Source organism: Pelodiscus sinensis, chromosome 18 (assembly GCF_052426305.1).
Source record: "Pelodiscus sinensis isolate ZL-2025 chromosome 18, ASM5242630v1, whole genome shotgun sequence".
In the NCBI taxonomy this organism is placed as follows: Eukaryota; Metazoa; Chordata; order Testudines; family Trionychidae; genus Pelodiscus; species Pelodiscus sinensis.
This window is the reverse complement of record NC_143069.1, coordinates 12,084,203-12,098,228: the sequence shown is the minus strand read 5'-3', so window position 1 is coordinate 12,098,228 and position 14,026 is coordinate 12,084,203. Positions and strand designations below refer to the sequence as shown.

General features: G+C 59.0%; 2 protein-coding genes across 2 annotated transcripts; both read right to left on the bottom strand.

Moving 5' to 3' along the window:
* Positions 1–728: 728 nt before the first annotated feature.
* LOC149523230 (E3 ubiquitin-protein ligase TRIM69-like) lies at positions 729–5,132 on the bottom strand. The gene is made up of 2 exons (XM_089770399.1): positions 5,118–5,132; positions 729–1,533 (listed from the first exon to the last, which is right to left on the bottom strand). Exons 1-2 carry the CDS (start codon positions 5,130–5,132, stop codon positions 907–909), a joined length of 642 nt encoding a protein of 213 aa, XP_089626525.1. The 3' UTR covers positions 729–906.
* Positions 5,133–10,019: 4,887 nt separating this feature from the next.
* LOC149523229 (uncharacterized) lies at positions 10,020–11,860 on the bottom strand. The gene is made up of 2 exons (XM_089769995.1): positions 11,042–11,860; positions 10,020–10,846 (listed from the first exon to the last, which is right to left on the bottom strand). Exons 1-2 carry the CDS (start codon positions 11,589–11,591, stop codon positions 10,374–10,376), a joined length of 1,023 nt encoding a protein of 340 aa, XP_089626121.1. The 5' UTR covers positions 11,592–11,860; the 3' UTR covers positions 10,020–10,373.
* Positions 11,861–14,026: the final 2,166 nt, after the last annotated feature.

Sequence of the window (14,026 nt, the reverse complement as noted above, 5' to 3'; positions counted from 1 at the left end):
GCTCTGATACCTACATATGCACCAATAGCACACACCATTATCTACTCTCTGGGTCCTAGTGGTGCCCTCCCACAGTCTGGCACCTGAGGCAGCCGCCTCAGTTAGTCTCATGGTAAGGGTGGCCCTGCTCGTGTTCCAGACCCATCCTTTCTGGCCCTCACCTTCAGAAGTAGATAGGATGGACAGAGTCTTGATGACCAGCAGACCCCCACAGATCTCCCACCAGGAGCACCACTAGGGCCTCCCCTGCCCTCCCATCCAGAGGATGGGCAATGAAGGTTCCTGTTCCCCACAAAAGAGACAATGGCTGATGGTAGGTACTGTAGCCCCATCCCTCCTTGACAGGAGCTGCCAGCCTGGCCCAGGAAGCCCAGTCCCAGTTCCCTGGCAAGAGTCGCAGACTGGACAGGAGGCCCTGGGTACCCTAGGAAGCCACTATTGCTGATGTAAAGCCTTGCTGTTATGGGCAACCTTGGTGAACCCTCCCAGAGCTCTTAGTCCCCAGCCCTGACTCCTGACACCCTCTTCCCAGAGCTCCCACAAGGACCTGAGCAACACCGGGTAAATCTTCTAGTTGTCTATATTACATCATCAAACTTGTGTGGAACATTATTGGTTTAGATGTCCCAGGAGAGACCTAAAATGTCATTCGGGGGCACAAAGTTTATATTAGAAATAAAATCATACCCATAAAGTCAGGTCTCATTCCTTTCAGAGTTATTTATTTATTTCAACTTTGGAGTCTTCCTGCCAATGACCAGCATTTCCATCTCTTCTCCCTCTGTTTTCTCCCTTGTATTAACCTTCATTTTCCACTTGGCTTCTTTTGCTGTTTCTGACGTTTCACAGATCAACATTCCCTTCTCCCCTCTGTTGGGAATTGTAATTGTCCACAGTAACTGGATCTCATCTTTCCTTTCTCAGAGGCTGTAATGGGACAGGAACTCTGACAGGGAGGATTGTGAGTGGTCTCTGTTCTCCTGTGCTGTTCCCAGGACTGAGGAATGGGTAATACAAACATTTCTCAGTAAACTCTGCAGGGATAGTTACAATGTGGAACATCACCCCTGCATCATAAAATGAGATTTTTCCCTCTTCCTGATCCAGAAATACCCCAATCACTGCATAGGGTGCATCCTTCTTTTCTATCTTTTTATCTTCTGGTCTTGAAAAAAGGTCTCCCTGGGATCTCTGCAGAGACCAGTATCCCTCCGCAAGCAGTGTCGCTGCCTCCTCTCTTTTCACTGTCTCCCTCACAGCCTGACTCAGCACCCCCAGCTCCCAGTCCCCTTTGCCCCCCACCTCCACCTCCCAGTACTGCCTGCCATCCACAAACCCCTCCCTCCCCACCACAAGCAGGGCCCTGGAGGCTGCAGCCGGCTCTGGAGATGCAGCTTCATGCCAGACTCTTCTCTGATCCTCTGACAATCTGAGCTCTGGGTGTTTGCAACCCGGGTCCAGAGTGATGGGAACTGTGGAGAGAAACCAGAACAGTCCCCTGGTTAGTGAGGAGAGACTCAGGGTATGTCTACACTACAAAGTTAGTTCGAACTAACTTTCACAGGCGCTACACTAGTGCTCCGTTAGTTCGAATTTAATTCAAACTAATCGAACGCTTAGTTCGAACTAGGTAAACCTCATTCCATGAGGATTAAGCCTAGTTCGAACTTACTAGTTCGAATTAAGGGGTGTGTAGCCCCTTAATTCGAACTAGTGGGAGGCTAGCCCTCCCCAGCTTTCCCTGGTAGCCACTCTGGCCAACACCAGGGAAACTCTACTGCCCCCCTCCCAGCCCCGGAGCCCTTAAAGGGCCACGGGCTGGCTACGGGGTTTGTGCCAGTTGCAAGGCTGCCAGCACCCGTGCCAGCACACCCAGCAGCTGACACCCCATGAGCCAGCCACCCGATGCCCCCCAGCCCTCCCCCTCTTCCTGGGACCAGCCTGGCGGCTCCCAGGACCCTGCCCGGGGCCGCAAGAGGCGGGCGCCCGCGTGGTCTGGTGCAGAGATCGTGGACCTCATCCAGGTTTGAGGGGAAGCCTCCAATGTCCACGATCTCTGCACTAGCCACCGGAACGCGGCCGTCTACGGCCGCATAGCTGCCAGCCTGGCCGCCAGGGGCCACCAGCGCAGCCGGGAGCAGGTGCGCTGGAAAATTAAGAACTTGCGGCAGTCCTACTCCCTGGCCTGCCTGCCAGGGGCTGACCCGGAGGCGTGTCCCCACTTCCAGGCTCTGGACCGCATCCTGGGGGTTCATGACGTCCCTGCCCCCCGGGAGGTGATAGACCCCGGGGCAGAGGGACCGCTCCCAGACACGGAGGAGGAGGAGGAGGAAGAGGAGGGCTCCGAGAGCCAGGAGCCTGCCGGCAGCCTGCCCAGGACCCAGGACCCCTGAGGCACCCCACAGAGCCGCTCGCCTGTGTCATCCGAGGCCGGGGAGGCGTCCACATGTGAGTACCATCGTGCTACCCTTATGTGTACGGGGGGCTGGGGCGAGAGGGAGCCCAGGGACCATGCACCTGGGCCTTGCCCACCACGGAGCAGCAGCTGGGGATCCTGCAGGGGCCCTGGCATTGCAGAGGGGAGCTGGGTTTCACACACCTGGGCCCCTGGGGTAATTGACCGCTGGTCTTGTTTCACCACAGCCGCAGCACCTGGGACTGCAGGGCGCACCACCCCACCTGCAGCAGCCGCCCATGCCCAGGCCAGCAGGAGAGCCAGGAACAAAGAGGACTACCAGAGGCGGCACCTCCGGTTCCTGGAGCACCAGCTCCGCATCCAGGACCACTGGGTCCAGGAGGACCTGAGGCTGCGCTGGAGGAGCTTGGAGGCACTGGAGGAGCAGGGCCGTGCCCTGCGAGGCCACCTCCAGAGCCTGTTCGACTGCTTCCCAATTCCTCCTGCTCCGGCTCCTGCTCCCCCTGCTCCCGCTCCTGCTCCTCCTGCTCCCCCTGCGCCCCCAGCTCCCCCTCCTGCTCCCGCTCCTGCTTCCTCCACACCCCCCATCCCTCCTGCCCCACCCTCCACAACCATTCCCCACACACGCCCCCGGACCAGCAGTGTTGCGAGACAGGAGAGGCAGCCGGACCCCCACCCCTGAGCTTTCCTTTCCCTTCCTCCCTTCCCTCCCCTTCCAGCTCCCTCGTCCCAGGTTTCCCCCTCTCCTCTCCCACCCTCATTCCTCCCTCCCCCCACCCCAGTTATGTGAAATAAAAAGACGTTTTTGTTTGAAAAACGTGTCTTTATTTGACAGGAGGGGAAAGGGGAAGGGGGGTAGGGTGGAAGAAGGCCCCAGTGGGGCATGCAAGGAAGAGGTCAGTCCTCCTCCACCAGGAAGCTCTCCCGCAGGGCTTCCCGGATCCAGACGGCCCCCCGCTGGGCTTCCCGGACAGCGGCGGTGCGGGGCTGACCGTAGTGGCCAGCCATGCGGTCAGCCTCAGCCATCCAGGCTGGCAGGAAAGCCTTCCCCTTTCTCTCACCACGGGAGGGATGTTGTGCTCGGCCAGGTCCAGACGGGTGAGGAGGCATCGAAAGCGGGCTTTCAGTCGTCCGAAGAACTCCTCCACCACGATGCGGGCCCTGGTCAACCTGGCATTGAAGGCCTGGCGGGAGGGATTGAGGTGCCCCGTGTAGGGCTTCATCAGCCATGGCTGCAGTGGGTAGGCGGCATCCCCCACCAGGCACACGGGCATGTCCACATCCCCGACCCTGATGTGGCGGTCGGGGAAGAAGGTCCCGGCCTGCAGCCGCTGGCACACAGAGGAGTTGCGGTACACCCGGGCATCGTGTGCTTTGCCGGACCAGCCCACATTAATGTCCGTGAACTGTCCCCGGTGGTCACACACGGCCTGCAGGAGGATGGAGAAGTACCCCTTGCGGTTCACGTAACGGGACGCCTGGTGTTCCGGGGCACGGATGGGGATGTGCGTCCCGTCGATGGCCCCCCCGCAGTTGGGGAAGCCGAGGGCGCTGAATCCCCGGATGACGGCGTCCGGATCGGTGAGGCGGACCACCCTGCGGAGCAGCACCCGGTTGATGGCCTTGACCACCTGCGGAGAGAGACACAGCAAAGCGCCAATCGTTGGGGCGCCCGGGTGGCTGGGAGCATTCGTGCCCTGGCAGTGCCCCGTGCCCCACTCCTGGAAGCAACCCCCCGGCGGTGTGTAGTACAGCCGGGACAGACCGACCCCTCCGGTGCGGGGCACTTTCGCCTCCTCCCTCCCCCCCTTTGTCCCTGGGGCGGCCCATCCCCTCCTCGCAGCCCCCCCCTTACCCCCCAGCACAGTGGCCGACGAGTACCTGCATGAGCACCGCTCCAACGGTGGATCTCCCCACGCCGAACTGGTTCCCGACGGATCGGTAGCTGTCCGGCGTGGAGAGCTTCCAGAGGGCGATGGCCACCCACTTCTGGAGGGGGATGGCGGGCCTCATGCGAGTGTCCCTTCTGCGCAGAGCAGGAGCGAGCCACTCACAGAGCTCCAGGAAGGTGTCCCTCCTCATCCTGAAATTCTGGATCCACTGTCGGTCTTCCCAGCGCTCCAGGACGAAGCGGTCCCACCGGTCGCTGCTGGTGTCCAGATGCCAGATGCGGCGGGGCACGCCGGTGCCGGGGCGCCACCGCGGCTCCTCCACGGCCCCCAGGGCAGCCAGGTGGAGAGGCAGGGGGCTGACGTGCACCAGGTGGTGCCAGGCAGCCTCGAGCCATTGCTGGTAGGCTTGCAGCAGCAAGTCCAGAAAGTGCACCAGAAGGTGCAGGGCGAGCTGTGGCTCCATGTTGCCACCTGCGGCGGCCCCCCCCCGAAGGGAAGCACCGACACAGACGGGCACAGAGACCAACGCTTTGCTGTCCCTCGGCGAGGTTGGCAAGCAAGCAGGAAAAGCTGAGAACCGACTTTCCGGGGGGGTCCCTTTAAGCACGAGCCTCAGATAGCCTCAGACAGCAGCCACACAAAGCAACTACTGACCTGATGCCCTGCCAGAACCAATTTCAGCCGCCCTTAAATGCCCCCCTGCGTCCAATCAGTGTGGACGCGCTAGTTCGAATTAGCAAAATGCTAATTCGAACTAGTTTTTAGTTCTAGATGCGTTAGTTCGAATTAGTGCTGTAGTGTAGACGTACCCTTCCTGTGTCCATGACAAGTCTCCAATCTGCAGGATAAATCTGGTGTGGCAAAAGACAGCAGAAATTCCTGCATCACCCAGCATGTTGCAGCTCACAGCTTGTCTGTGTCTCTGAGGAGGGGGACACATCACCCTCCATGTACCCTGCAGCCTTGGGGAAGGTGCACTGGGCTGGCAGCCAGGAGACCTCGGGGTCTGGTCTTCAATCCTACTAAGAACATAAGAACTGAGGGTATGTCTACACTACCCTCCTAGTTAGAACTAGCGGGGTAATGTAGGCATACCGCACTTGCAAATGAAGCCCGGGCTTCATTTGCATAAGCGGGGAGCTGCCATTTTAAAATCCCGGCTGGTTCGAACCCCGTGCAGCGCGGCTACACGCGGCACGAACTAGGTAGTTCGAACTAGGCTTCCTAGTTCGAACTACCGTTACTCCTCATTCCATGGAGCAGGACCTGTTCCATGGGGGGGATCTGAGGCCAGAGTAGGTGCCCGTGGGGGGGAGGGGCAGGGATCTGAGACCAAGGTGTGTGGATATCTGGTCCCTAATGACCTGTCTCTTCTCCAGGCTGCTGGCTGGCTGGCCGGGCAGAGCAGGGTGCTGGGAGGTGAGTATCTCTGGGGAGATTGGGAATAAGAGGAGCTGGGTCCTGAATGTTCACTCAAAACTCCTTTCAAACTCCTTGTATTGACCTGGGAGCTCAGATCAGACCCCGGCCCACTGGGTCCCTGTGGGTGCAGGGAGGTGTCTGTGAGCCCGGGTGCTGTCCCTGCGGCTGGGCGCTAAGGGCCAGTCACAGACACATGGGGAGGGGTTTGTGTCTCCCCATCTCACTCCTGTCTGTGTGAACAGAGCTCCCTGCACCCGAACCCTCAATCTCTGCCAGCCTCAGGGGGAGATCACTGTGGGGGGAACCATCACCATCCGCTGTCAGTGTCGGTGCCACGGCAGGAGGCTGTTGCTGTAGAAAGATGGAGTCAGATCTTGGAGCTGGATGCTGCTGGGGACAGGGGCGAATTCCCCACACAAATCCCCCAGACACCCACACAGCTCCCCACAGCATCACAGGGTGTCACTGGCCCAGCCTGCGCCTCCATCTCATAGGGTATGTTTACACTACAGCGCTAATTCGAACTATCTTAGTTAGAATTAGTTAATTCAAACTAAGTTAATTTGAACTAACGCGTCTAGAACTAAAAACTAGTTCGAATTAGCATTTTGCTAATTCCAACTAGCATGTCCACATTAAGTGGACCCTGAACCGGGCTTAAGGATAGCCGGAAGCAGTGCCGGCAGGGCATAAGAGGAGGACTTAGAGCATGGAGATGCTGTCTCAGGCTAGCCGAGGGCTGCGCTTAAAGGGTCCCGACCCCCACCCCGGACAGACAGTTGAGTATTGCAGAGAGCCAGGGGCATGCGCCTGTGGGGAGATCTGAGACCAGGGCATGTGCCTATTGGAGGGAAACTGAGGCATGTGTCCAATGGGGAGGGTATGGGTCTGAGCGGCTGGATGCGGCAGAACCATCTGCAGGAGGGTTATGGGGAGACCATAAGCCGAGCCTATTCTCCCATGACAACTTGCTTTACTTAAGAACCTTGGGTGAGGGACCTTGTCAGAGGCTTTCTGGAAATCTAAATGCACTATCTCAACTGGATCCCCCTTGACCACATGATAGTTGACTCCCTCAAAGAACTCTGGCTATTAGTAAGGCATGATTTCCCTATACGGACACCATGTTGACTTTCCCCAACAAATTATGTTCATCCATATGTCTGACAATTTTATAATTGTCACAGTCTGGCCTGACTGCATCCAAGCACACCGAGGTGGGGCAGAGTCCCTGGTCCCATGGTGCAGTGGGGGGAAACTGAGGCACAGAACAAGGCAGGGTCACCCAAAAGGTGCAGAGTGAGCCAAGGTTGCACCCCACATTAACATGCCCATCCCAGGATCCCGCTCCTCTACCCTCTCCTCTGCTGCCAGTGGACATGCCTAACGTACACATTGCGGCTGCAGTGTGGGCATTTTGCTCAAGAACAACTGTTCTTGTGCAAAAACTTGTGGCACGTCTACACTGCACATGAATTTTTGCGCAAGTAAATTTGCAGTGAAGCATCAGAAAAGAGGCCTTCTTGCACAAGAGTTATTCCTCTCCCCACGAGGAATAAGCCCCTTTTGTGCAAGAGCTGTTGTGCAAGAAGGCAGCGTGGACAGGCTCCAGGGGCTTCTTGAGCAAGACACTTTTATGGCTAATATGGCCATCAGAGCTTTCTTGCGCAAGAGAGCATTCAACTGCGATGGACACTCTTGTACAAAAGCACATGGCAGGGTGGAGGTGCTCTTGCACGAGACCTTTTGCACAAGAACTCCTGCGTGAAACAGTTCTCGTGCAAGAAGCCTGCAGTGTAGGGCAGGGAGCAGCCTGTGGGGCTACTGGAGCTGCTGGCCGCAGGATGCCCAGTCAGGGAGTGGGGGGCACCCCTAGGAATGGCTCAAACTTCCCTGAAGGGTGGCTAGAGGAAGGACATTTGCCTGGCAGGGGTGAGGTGGGGGGGCAGTGACCTCACAGTGACTTTGGGCAGCCCTCAGCATATGAGGCAAAGGGCAGGAGGGGAGGTGGTGACCTCACAGAGGGACCCACATCTCAGGCTGATAAAGGGGGGGGGGCGGGCCCAGGGGACTTTGGAGACCCCCGGTTGCTTTAGCTCTGGTGCGTCTCCTCCTCACGGTTCCTTTGTGCTCTGTGAGTTCCACATCCCGACACCTTTGTGCAAAAGGTAAGAGCCCCCAGGGGTTTGGATCCCGCCCGGGGCCGGCTGGGTTCCTCCATCCCGCCCGCATTTCTGCTCTGTTCTTACCTCTTCTGTGCCCTTCCCCTGCTGCCCCCCCCCAGCTTGTGACACAACAGACAAGCTGAGGGATGGGGTGAGATTTGCAGGAGCCCGTGGGGCGGGGGATGCAGCCCCCGTTGTGGGGACTGGTGAGGTGGGGCTGGAACAGGTCTATGCCGGTGTCTTTCAGAAGAAAGCTCCACCCCCCACAGCTTAGACTCGCCCCTGATTGGCTGAGCAGGGGCTGTTGATGGGTAGGAGACTCAGGGTATGTCTACACTACAGAGTTAGTTCGAACTAAGGGTACGTCTACACTACAGCGCTAGTTCGAACTAACTTAGTTCGAATTAGTTAATTCGAACTAAGCTAGTTCGAACTAGCGCATCTAGAACTAAAAACTAGTTCGAACTAGCGTTTTGCTAGTTCGAACTAGCGCGTCCACACTGATTGGACGCAGGGGGGCATTTAAGGGCAGCTGAAACCGGTTCTGGCAGGGCATCAGGTCAGCAGTTGCTTTGTGTGGCTGCTGTCTGAGGCTATCTGAGGCTCGTGCTTAAAGGGACCCCCCCTGGACAGCCGGTTCTCAGCTTTTCCTGCTTGCTTGCCAACCTCGCCGAGGGACAGCAAAGCGTCGGTCTCTGTGCCCGTCTGTGTCGGTGCTTCCCTTCGGGGGGGCCGCCGCAGGTGGCAACATGGAGCCACGGCTCGCCCTGCACCTTCTGGTGCACGTTCTGGACTTGCTGCTGCAAGCCTGCCACCAATGGCTCGAGGCTGCCTGGCACCACCTGGGGAACGTCAGCCCCCTGCCTCTCCGCCTGGCCGCCTTGGGGGCCGTGGAGGAGCCGCGCCGGCGCCCCGGCACCGGCGTGCCCCGCCGCATCTGGCGTCTGGACACCAGCAGCGACTGGTGGGACCGCATCGTCCTGGAGCGCTGGGACGACCGACAGTGGACCCAGAACTTTAGGATGAGGAGGGACACCTTCCTGGAGCTCTGCGAGTGGCTCGCCCCTGCCCTGCAAAGAAGGGACACTCGCATGAGGCCCGCCATCCCCCTCCAGAAGCGGGTGGCCATCGCCCTCTGGAAGCTCTCCACGCCGGACAGCTACCGATCCGTCGGGAACCAGTTCGGCGTGGGGAGATCCACTGTCGGAGCAGTGCTCATGCAGGTACGGCGCTCGTCAGCCACCGAGCCGGGGGGAGGGGGCTGCGAGGAGGGGATGGGCCGCCCCAGGGACAAAGGGGGGGGGCGGGAGGAGGCGAAGGCGCCCCGCACCGGAGGGGTCGGGCTGTCCCGGCCGTACTACACGCCGCCAGGGGGGTTGCTTCCGGGAGTGGGGCGCGGGGCACTGCCAGGGCATGAATGCTCCCAGCCACCCGGGCGCCCCACTGATTGACGCTTTGCTGTGTCTCTCTCCGCAGGTGGTCAAGGCCATCAACCGGGTGCTGCTCCGCAGGGTGGTCCGCCTTGCCGACCCGGACGCCGTCATCCGGGGATTCGGCGCCCTCGGCTTCCCCAACTGCGGGGGGGCCATCGACGGGACGCACATCCCCATCCGTGCCCCGGAACACCAGGCGTCCCGGTACGTGAACCGCAAGGGGTACTTCTCCGTCATCCTGCAGGCCGTGTGTGACCACCGGGGACAGTTCACGGACATAAATGTGGGCTGGTCCGGCAAAGCACACGACGCACGGGTGTACCGGAACTCCTCCGTGTGCCAGCGGCTGCAGGACGGGACCTTCTTCCCCGACCGCCACATCAGGGTCGGGGACGTGGACATGCCCGTCTGCCTGGTGGGGGATGCCGCCTACCCACTGCAGCCCTGGCTCATGAAGCCCTACACGGGGCACCTCAATCCCTCCCGCCAGGCCTTCAATAACAGGCTGAGCAGGGCCCGCATCGTGGTGGAGGGGGCCTTCGGGCGACTGAAAGCCCGCTTTCGATGCCTCCTCACCCGTCTGGACCTGGCCGAGCACAACATCCCTCCCGTGGTGGCAGCATGTTGTGTGCTCCACAATTTGTGTGAGCGGAAGGGGGAGGCTTTCCTGCCAGCCTGGATGGCTGAGGCTGACCGCATGGCTGGACACTACGGTCAGCCCCACACCGCCGCCGTCCGGGAAGCCCAGCGGGGGGCCATCCGGATCCGGGAAGCCCTGCGGGAGAGCTTCCAGGTGGAGGAGGAGGAGGACTGACCTCTCCCTGCATGCCCCACCGGGGCCTTCTTCCACCCTACCCCCCCCCTTCCCCTTTCCCCTCCCTATCTACTGTACAATAAAGACACCTGTTTTTCAAACAAAAACGTCTGTTTATTTCAGAGAACTGGGGTGGGGGAGGGAGGAATGAAGGTGGGAGAAGGGAGGGGGAAACCTGGGACGAGGGAGCTGGAAGGGGAGGGGAGGGAAGGGAGGAAGGGAAAGGAAAGCTCAGGGGTGGGAGTCTGGGTGCCTCTCCCGTCTCGCCACACTGCGGGTCCGGGGGCGTCGGTGGGGAATGGTTGTGGAGGGGGGGGCAGAGAGGACAGGGGGTGTGGAGGAAGCAGGAGCGGAAGCAGGAGGAGCAGGGGGAGCAGGGGGAGCAAGAGGGGGAGAAAGAGGGGGAGCAGGGGGAGCAAGAGGGGGAGCAAGAGGGGGAGCAGGGGGAGGAGGAAACGGGAAGCGGTCCAGCAGGCTCTGGAGGTGGCCTCGCAGGGCACGGCCCTGCTCCTCCAGGGCCTCCAGACTCCTCTGGCGCAGCCTGAGGTCCTCCTGGACCCAGTGGTCCTGGAGACAGAGCTGTCGGTCCAGGAACCGGAGATGCCGCCTCTGGTAGTCCTCCTGGTTCCTGGCTGTCCTGCTTGCCCGGGCGCGGGCGGCTGCTGCAGGCGGGGTGGTGCGCCCTGCAGGCCCCGGTGCTGCAGCTGTGGTGCAAGAAGACCAGCGGTCAATTACCCCAGGGGCCCAGATGTGTGAAACCCAGCTCCCCTCTGCAAGGCCAGGGCCCCTGCAGGATCCCCAGCTGCTGCTCCGTGGTGGGCAAGGCCCAGGCGCACGGTCCCGGGGCTCCCTCTCGCCCCAGCCCCCCGTACACATAAGGGGAACACGAGGGTACTCACAGGTGGACGCCTCCCCGGCCTCTGATGATGCAGGCGAGCGGCTCTGTGGGGTGCCTCGGGGGTCCCGGGTCCTGGGAAGGCTGGCGGCAGGCTCCTGGCTCTCAGAGCCCTCTTCCTCCTCCTCGGTGTCCAGGAGCGGTCCCTCTGCCCCGGGGTCAATCACGTCCCGGGGGGCAGGGACGGCATGAGGCCCCAGGATGCGGTCCAGGGCATGGAAGTGGGGGCAGGCCTCCGGGTCAGCCCCTGGCAGGCAGGCCCGGGAGTAGGACTGCCGCAAGTCTTTAATCTTGCAGCGCACCTGCTCCCGGCTGCGCTGGTGGCCCCTGGCGGCCAGACTGGCAGCCATGCGTCCATAGACGGCCGCGTTCCGGTGGCTAGTGCGGAGATCGTGGACATTTGAGGCTTCCCCCCAAACCTCGATGAGGTCCACGATCTCCGCACTTGACCAGGCGGGCGCCCGCCTTTTGCGCCCCCGGGCAGGCTCCCGGGAGCCGCCAGGCTGGTCGTGGGGAGCAGTGGAGGGCTGGGAACCCTCGGATGGCTGGCTCATTGTGTGGCAGGTGCAGGCTGTGCAGGCACGGGTGCTTGCAGCCTTGCAACTGGCACAAAGTGAGTAGCCAGCCCGTGGCCCTTTAAGGGCTCCGGGGCCGGGAGGGGGGCAATAGAGTTTCCCTGGTGTTGGCCAGAGTGGCCACCAGGGAAACCTGGGAAGCCTTAGCCTCCCACTAGTTCGAACTAAAGGGCTACACAGCCCTTAGTTCGAACTAGCTAGTTCGAACTAGGCGTTAGTCCTCGTAAAATGAGGTTTACCTAGTTCGAACTAAGCGCTCCGCTAGTTCGATTCAAATTCGAACTAACGGACCGCTAGTGTAGCGCATAGGAAAGTTAGTTCGAACTAACGTCCGTTAGTTCGAACTAACTTTGTAGTGTAGACATACCCTAACTTAGTTCAAATTAGTTAATTCGAACTAAGCGAATTCGAACTAACGCGTCTAGAACTAAAAACTAGTTTGAATTAGCGTTTTGCTAATTCGAACTAGCATGTCCACATTGAGTGGACCCTGAACAGGGCTTAAGGATGGCCGGAAGCAGTGCCGGCAGGGCATCAGAGGAGGACTTAGAGCGTGGAGATGCTATCTCAGGCTAGCCGAGGGCTGCGCTTAAAGGGTCCCGAGCCCCACCCCGGACAGTTCTCAGGGGTGCCCTGCTTGCATAGCAGTCCTGGCTTGGAGTGCCCGGAGTGCCCACACTGGTCACATCACACCACTCGGCCATCAGTCCGGCTCCACTTGCCGCAGGCTGCCATCTGGGGAGAGGGGGCAATTGGGGGACTGCAGGAGAGCTTCCACCCCCAGAAGCCCGCAGAGCCAGTCCTCCCCATCGGGGGCTCGTATCCCATTTCTCCCTCACCTCCTTCCACTTACCCTTCCCTAGCCCCCCTTCCTGATGTACAAAATAAAGATAATGTTTCTTCCAACATTGACTCTGTCTTTATTGAACAAAACTGGGGGAGACTGGGAAAAGGAGGTGGGAGAGGGGAAGAGAAAGGCTGGGAGAGGGGAGGGCAACTAACATGATCAGGGGTTGGGAACAGGACCCAGATGAAGAGAGGCTACAGAGACTGGGACTGTTCAGCTTAGAAAAGAGGAGATGGAGCAGGGACAGGATAGAGGTCTCTAAAAGCAAGGGTTGGATGGAGAGGGTGCATTCAGAAAAGTTCTTCATGAGTTCCCATAAAAAAGGACTAGAGGACACCAGAGGAAAGGAATGGGTAGCAGGCTTCAAACTAGTAAGAGAAAGTTAAGTATCAGAGGGGTAGCCGTGTTAGTCTGAATCTGCAAAAGCAACGAGGAGTCCTGTGGCATCTTATAGACTAACTGAAGTGTAGGAGCATAAGCTTTCGTGGGCAAAGACGTACTTCGTCAGATGCATGTAGTGGAAATTTCCAGAGGCAGGAATAAATATGCAGGCCAGGATCAGGCTGGAGATGACGAGGTGGATCCAATCAAGGAGGATGAGGCCCACTTCTAGCAGCTGATCTGGAGGTGTGAATTCCAAGAGAGCAGAAGCTGCTTTTGTAGTTAGCAAGCCATTCACAGTCTTTGTTTAATCCAGAGTTGATTGTGTCAAACTTAAAGATGAACTGTAGCTCAGCAGTTTCTCTTTGAAGTCTGGTCCTGAAGTTTTTTTGCTGCAGGATGGCTACTTTTAGATCTGCAATTGTGAGTCCAGGAAGATTGAAGTGTTCCCCTACAGGTTTTTGTATGTTGCCATTCCTAATATCAGATTTGTGTCCATTGATTCTTTTACGTAGGGACTGTCCTGTTTGGCCGATGTATATAGCAGTGGGTCATTGTTGGCACATGATGGCATATATTACATTGGTGGATGTGCAGGAGAATGTACCAGTGAGAGTATGGCTGATCTGGTTAGGTCCTGTGATGGTGTTGCTGGTGTATGTATGTGGGCAGAGTTGGCAGCGAGGTTTGTTGCAAGGATTGGTTCCTGAGTTCGAGTGATTATGGTGTGTTGTGTAGTTGCTGGTGAGACTATGCTTCAGGTTGGCGGGTTGTCTGTGGGCAAGGCCCAGCCTATCTCCCAAGGCAAATAGTTAACCTGTGGAACTCCTTGCTGTAGGAGGCTGTGAAGGCTACAACTGGAACAGAGTTTAAAGGGAAGGGAGATCAAGTCATGGAGGTTGGGTCCATGGAGTAGTCTTAGCCAGAGGGTAGGAGTGGTGTCCCTGCCCAAGGTTTGTGGAAGGCTGGAGAGGGATGGCACGAGACAAATGGCTTGGTCACTGTCTTCGGTCCATCCCCTCCAGGGTCCCTAGGGTTGGCCGCTGTCGGCAGACAGGCTACTGGGCTAGACGGACCTTTGGTCTGACCCAGGACGGCCATTGTAAGCTCAGGTCTCAGGGTCGGGGTCTCAGTGGACCCCCTTGATTTTCATGCACACCTGCTCCTGGGTGGCCAGGCTGGCAGC

Coding starts and splice junctions, on each gene's coding strand:
- LOC149523229 (XM_089769995.1), bottom strand. CDS start 11,591: ATGAGCCAGCCATCCGAGGGTTCCCAGCCCTCCACTGCTCCCCACGAC. Junction 10,847..11,041: donor GGCCGGGGAGGCGTCCACCT/GTGAGTACCCTC, acceptor CTTGCACCACAG/CTGCAGCACCGGGGCCTGCA.